This window comes from Leishmania infantum, chromosome 23, assembly GCF_000002875.2.
Source record: "Leishmania infantum JPCM5 genome chromosome 23".
Classification (NCBI taxonomy): Eukaryota; Euglenozoa; class Kinetoplastea; order Trypanosomatida; family Trypanosomatidae; genus Leishmania; species Leishmania infantum.
Window position 1 is genome coordinate 285,304 of NC_009407.2, and position 6,169 is coordinate 291,472.

Sequence of the window (6,169 nt, forward strand, 5' to 3'; positions counted from 1 at the left end):
ATGCGCAGAAATCCGCGGAAGAGCTACCCGCACTTGTCAGGACTTCGACGAAACGAATACCGAAAATCCTTTGGTGGCAGTCGGGAGCGCGCGCGTGTGATAAGCTTCAGGGTATGGCCGCTCAGGGGGACTACAGAGGTCAGACAACGTCGCCAACTCACCACGCCATGCACGCAAGAGTCGCGAACGGTGTGTAGACGCACTCGATCTCGTTGTTCTTTCGTTTTCTGTTTTTATGAAAGCCAAAGAGCACGAGCGCATCGAGCGGAAGGAGAGGGAGGGAGCACACAGGCAGGCAGGCGCACGAAGGCATACCAGACACAGACAGAAAAAAAAAACAGCGAGAGGGGTGTCAGATCTATAGGCATAGCGTATGCCTCAAATGATAGCGGGACAGTAAGAGCGACAGGCGAGACAAGAAAGTGAGTGTGTGTGTGTGTGTGTGACGCGATGCAAGGCGAGCAGGAATTCAAAACGCGCCACCGGCCACAAGAGCACCGCACACGCCTAAACAAGCACGCATACACTGAGGGAGAGAGCACAAGATGAGGGAGGGCAGGAAGGGAAGCGAGTAGTTGCGTTGCCGCGCGAGGCGGCCGCCAGTCTGCGAATGAAAATCACCCACGCCAAGAGAGAACAAGTAAAGAGGAGGAAAGGAAAGGAAAGGGAAGGGAGGGGGGTGCAGCCAAGCGTTCGAAAATGAAAAAGGAGACAGAAATGTCTCTAATGAAGAACTATAAAGAGAGAGGTGGAAGGTGCACGCGGGCCCACGCGCAGTCACGGAAGTGGGTCGCGCGAGGGAGGAGACGAATGAGGAAATCTGAAGCAGGAAGAAAAGGAAAGCGGCCTTTCTCTGTTCCTTCTTCTTTTCTCTGAGTGGTGTTGCACGTCAGGAGCACTTTGGCTCCGTCTTACTGTTCGAGTTTCTGCTTGGCTTTCATGGCAGTGAGCCGGGGGCAACTGGTGTGGATGATTCTGCCAAGTAATGGCCACCCTGCGGTGGAGCAATACCACAGGGACGGCAGGGGAGGGGGGAAGGGGCAAAAAGGAGCTGAGGTAGGACACCAGCGCGTATGATGATGGACTGTCACTCTCTTTCTCTCTCTCACTGGGTCGTGTACGTAGCGGCGCGTATGTGTGCATGTGTGTGAACGCGTGCTGATCTGCGTGCATAAACGCAGGCACCTGCGTTTATGGAGGTGTCAGTGGAAGGTATACAATGGCCCCACCGTCGCGATGGCCCGCGACAGGAGTCCATCCACGGACGCACGCGCACGGGCTGAAAAGAGGACGTTGCAGGAAGTGGTTTTGCTTACCCTTCAAAAGAAAAAAAGACTCCCCCCGCTGTGCCTTCTCCTACACAGTTGCCAGTGTACACACACATAGGCAGGCACGCGAGTGCCTGAGGTTGCGAAGAAGACAAGTCACAACAGCAACACGAAAACAGTAGTAGCAGCAGAAGACATAAGCAATACACGTAGGAAGAGTAGGAAAGAGATGAAGGACGGTATCGCAGGAAGCCAGTCGTGCATGAATCAGAATCATCCCCGATGTGCGCGGCCGCAGCCAAGGCAGCGCACATCAAAGTGGAAGCCGCTTTCCCTGTCTGCGTGCGCTCGCCTCACCCCTCACCCGCCCCCCCCCCTCCTCTGACAAAGGAGAGGCATGCGCAGACGTAAAGAAGCGCTCTACGCAGGTGAAGGTCTGTGGTAGAGCGAGGGGGACGGAATGTGGCAGCAGACACCTACCCACATGTACGGCTGTCGCATCGACCGTTTCACGCCGCTCGCAGATGTATGGATGAGTGGGACAGAGAGCAGTAGTGAGGTGAGCACACCCGCATCTGCGCACATGTACGGAGAAGTGTACATGCACACAGACATATACAGAGCATCACACCCCCTTCCGAATGTATCTTCACTACTCCGACTCTCTCCTAGCCACGCTACCGTTCATCTCATTTGTTTGGAGCGTGCCTGTGTGTGCGCGCGCACGCCTACCGCACAACGCGAAAAAAAAAGGCCCCGCCGCACATGCGTTAGAAGAAGGACATGTGCACACGAACCGCAAAAAAAAAAAACTAACCTCATTCGACTTAAGACACCATTATGCGTTTGCATCACCCCCTTCCCTTCCCCTCCCCTCCCGCCTCTTCCTTGCGTTTTGCCTCGACTGCGCCAGATAAGGTGAGGGAAGGGGGGAGATCGATGACGCCCAACAAAGGGAAGCGGCGACGCGTGTTGCATGACTGATGGGGTTCAGGGGGGTGTGCGAGAGAGAGGGAGGAGGAGGAGGAACTGAACTCCCGTCTTCCCTTTCGGTTAAGCGGTTAAGACCACACCAACAACACAAGAAAACAAGAGAAGGTAGAAACGAAAAGTCTAAAACGCAGCGCGCCTTAACCAGCACGCCCCACAGATGTCGAGCGAGAGATCTGGCGGTGAGGGAGCGGGCAGAAAAACAGGGAGAGCTGAGAGCGGGCATATGGCATGTCCACAGACGTCCCATACACGTGCGAAAGGCACGCACGCCGGTGGATGCATGCGTAGGTGTCTGTAGAAGCTCGAGTGAAACGCGCTCTCACGGGTGAGGGGGAAAGCCACGTCCTACCGCTGCACAGGCACGTTCAAGGATACAGGAAGTACGGCAGACGCAAAGAACGAAAGAGAGGGGAGGAGGGAGGGGGAGGAAACTCCTGTGGCCCCCCTGTCACCCTACGCCACCGGAGGAGGAAGAGGAGGCTCTGGCACCATCTTTGAGTCCACCAAGAACTTTCCGCCGTTTTCGTGTTTTTTTTTCGCACTTTCGTGAATGCGTTCGCTTCCCCAACGTCACCGGAGGAAGCGCTTGAACGCGGCATTCGTAAGTGCCACGGCCTCTGGCCCGCTGCTGCCACGCTCCTCAGCGCCGCGACCGTCTGTGTCGCTGCCGTGGTATGACTTCTGGAGACGACGACGCTGCGCTGGAGGCGCCTCCAGATCGTAGTCCAAGTCTTGTCGAAGCTGTCCGCGAATGTCATTCGCTATCTCGAGTGCCTCCTTACGAGCGAGCTTCTTGTGCTGCTTTGCGGCCCGAGACGCCGCAGCGAGCGCTTCTGTCTCCTCAGCGTCCAGCGCGTTCTCGTCGTACACTCCGTTGCGTGCGTCGCGCGCCATCTGCGCGCGGTTACGCTGTGCAATGCGGGAGGCGCGGAGCGTCTGTTTGCTGCGCACCTTATCAGCGCTGTCCTTCTTGTCCCATTTTGCCATCTTGCGCTCCCGCTGCAGCTCCTGCTTCGACTTGACTTCCTTTGTCTTGGGTGCTTCCTTGTAGCCCAGTTCTTCATCCACTTCTTCGTCCCGGCCCACCAAGAGACCGGTCGGCGCCGCCTCTCCCAGCGACTTGCTAGCGCGCCGCATTTTCTTCTCGCGAATCGCCTGCGCCTTGCGGTTCAGTCGCAGATTTTCGTTGTATTCTGCCAGCCGCTTTTCATTAACGCCAGGGACCTGGATATCCATCGAGATGGTGTCGGGCGGAAGCTTGTCGAGCAGGTTCGTCACCACCCGCTCCTTGCGGTGCCGCTCCGTCTCGTGTGGGTTGGCGTAGTAGAAGTCGGGGTTCGCCTCCCCAGAGCCCGGGATCAGCAGCGACGTAAAGCCGCGCGAGTGGCCGATCCCAATCACATCTTCAAAGGGGCAGAACCGCACCTGCTCGGCAATATTGCCGTAGCCGAGGCCAAACTTCATGTAGGGTGAGCTCGGCTTGGCGGCGGTGAACATATCCTTCCAGATGTGCACGTTTGTGCCACCGCCGAGCGCCACGAGGCTGCTGCTGGAGATGTCGAGTGTGTGAAAGCTATAGGTGACGGCGTACTCCTCTAGCGTGCGGAGCGTGCGGCAATCCCACACCTTCATCGCGTGGTCGCCGCCGAGGGTCAAAAAGAAGCGGCCATTCGGGTGGAAGCAGATATCCTCGATGACGCCCTTGTGGCCCTTCAGTTGCAACAGCGGGTCCACCACCGTTGGGGACCAAAACTTCACAACGCCACGCAGGTCGCATGTGGCGGCGACGCCATTGCTGGGGTTCACGGCGAGACAGCTCGTCGGGTCGCGCATGACGGCGGGCACTTTGGTGCCCACCTCCTGCCCAGTGCTAATATCCAGATACTGCATTGTGCTATAGGTGGATGAGGTGGCGGCGAGCAGCATGTGCCTTGGCAGGTACCCAAGGCGGTCCATGTGCGCCATCTTGGAGAGGAGGTGCATCTCCGTTCCCTCTTTCGTGTACATGTAGACAAACTTCTTCTGCGCGACTGCCGTCATACTGTGATCGACCAGGAAGATGGCGTCGCTGATGCGGTCCTTCAGTTGTGTCTCGCCCTCAAGGTGAAAGGATTTCCAGCGAATATTGGCCATGTGGCCGCGCAGGCCCGCGAGCAGCAGGTGCGTGCCGTTCATCGAAAAGTCAATCTTGTAGGGCCCCAGCTTATCCAGCACGAGGCTGTAGCGCTTCTGCTGGGTCTGCAGATCCACGCCACTGGCAATGTCGCGCTGCGAGACGCGGTCAGCGACTTCGTGATCGTCCAGCAAAAGCCCGGTGTTGTCCTCCTCCATTTGATAGTACATGTCCACCTTGGCGAGTCTCTTGGGGGCTTGTCGGTTCAGCTCCTCCCGTCGGCGCGCCCCGCGGTTGCGCAGGGCGGCTGTGTCGGTCACCCACCGACCCTGTATAAACTTTTTCTCATGCTGCCCCGTCTCCTGCTTAAGCTCCTCCGTGCGCTTATCGATGAGTTCCTGCACCTCCTTGGAGAGCTTCCGCTGTGCACCAACCGGTCGCGGTGCGGCCGTGGCCACCGGCTGTGAAGATCGGGATATCGACGATGTGGTGGGTGGCATGACTTGCAGTTCCTATGCGTTTGGTGTGGGTGTGTGGGAGCCACGGAGCACGTGCGAAACGAACACGCCAAATAAAACTCGTCACAGTATTCGAGAAGAATGTGAAAGGAAGCGATGGAGGGAGCCGACAGGAGACGCGGGGAGGGGGGCGACGACGCACATCAGGAGGCACCATTGAAGGCCGCAGGGAAGAAGGGAACAGAAAAGGCGCCGCCCTCCAGTCCTTGCGCCTCTCTGCGCGAGCCGTTCACGCAGTGTGAGAGAAGCACCTGACTGAGAGCACGCGAGGCCGAGCTGGGCGCACAGACAGAGAGCGTGAAAGCATTCTGCAGCCCATGGCTTCCTGTTTTTTGTTTGCCGTCACAGTGCGCAAGCGACACCCATCGAACAGAAAAACCGCTGCTGGCACGCTCCTTCTCTGCACAGCGAAGATGCAAGAGAAAGGTGCTTCAGCGAGCAATGTGAAGCTCCTTGTCCGCACAGCCTTCGAGGTTGAAGCCCGGCCATTCCCGTCGTTGGTGTTCCCCCGTTAGACCGTGGCAGACACAGTGGTTGTCGTCAGGCTACCACCATCTGTCGCCGTCACGTACGGGGGGAGGGGGGTGGCTTCGCTTTTTTCTTTTTCTTTTCTTTGGCCATTACTCTTATTGCATGCACTTCCCATATCGGCATCGGCACCGACACGCGCACTCCTCAATCTCTCTCCGACTGTCGTTGAGCCCAGACGCAAAACAAATCGAGATACAGAGAGACGGAAAAGAAGAGGAAGGAAGGGTGCAGAAACAGATAGATCGTTGATGGGGGGCGGAGAACGCGCTGACAACAAAACATGCTACTACTAATAATAATAAAGGAGAGAGAAGACACAAGCGAACGCGAGTGACCGTGAAGAGGTGTGAGAAGCACAACCTTCGAAGACGAAGACTAATACTTACATGCAGGCAATCCCCCGAAAGATCCACGTGGTCCTGTATATCAGTGCCAATGTATGCTTGTGCCCTCGTGTGCCAAACTAAGGCGCGGCTGCAACCGCACATCCTTGGCAGAGAGAGAAAGCCGAGGAAGGAGCTCCCCACACGGCAAGCACGACCACACGCACACGCACATGCGAGTAGGCAAACAACGTTCACAAAACTGCGCAGCTCCTAAAAGGACACGCCCCCGCTACCACTGCCGATTCCACCGAGGAACTTCTTTTCGTGCCGCCGTGTCCATTTCTCTGCCATACAGCATGAGGTCGAGCTCCACTTGATCTCCCCCCGGGTTCTGGCAGGCCTCACCGCGTGCCGCCAAGC

The 6,169-nt window shown here is 57.4% G+C and overlaps 1 protein-coding gene across 1 annotated transcript; it reads right to left on the reverse strand.

Moving 5' to 3' along the window:
* Positions 1-2,831: 2,831 nt before the first annotated feature.
* On the reverse strand, positions 2,832-4,874 carry LINJ_23_0790 (conserved hypothetical protein; the record flags this gene model as incomplete). Its single annotated transcript, XM_001465717.1, has 1 exon — positions 2,832-4,874. The coding sequence occupies one exon, from the start codon at positions 4,872-4,874 to the stop codon at positions 2,832-2,834; it is 2,043 nt and encodes a 680-aa protein (XP_001465754.1).
* Positions 4,875-6,169: the final 1,295 nt, after the last annotated feature.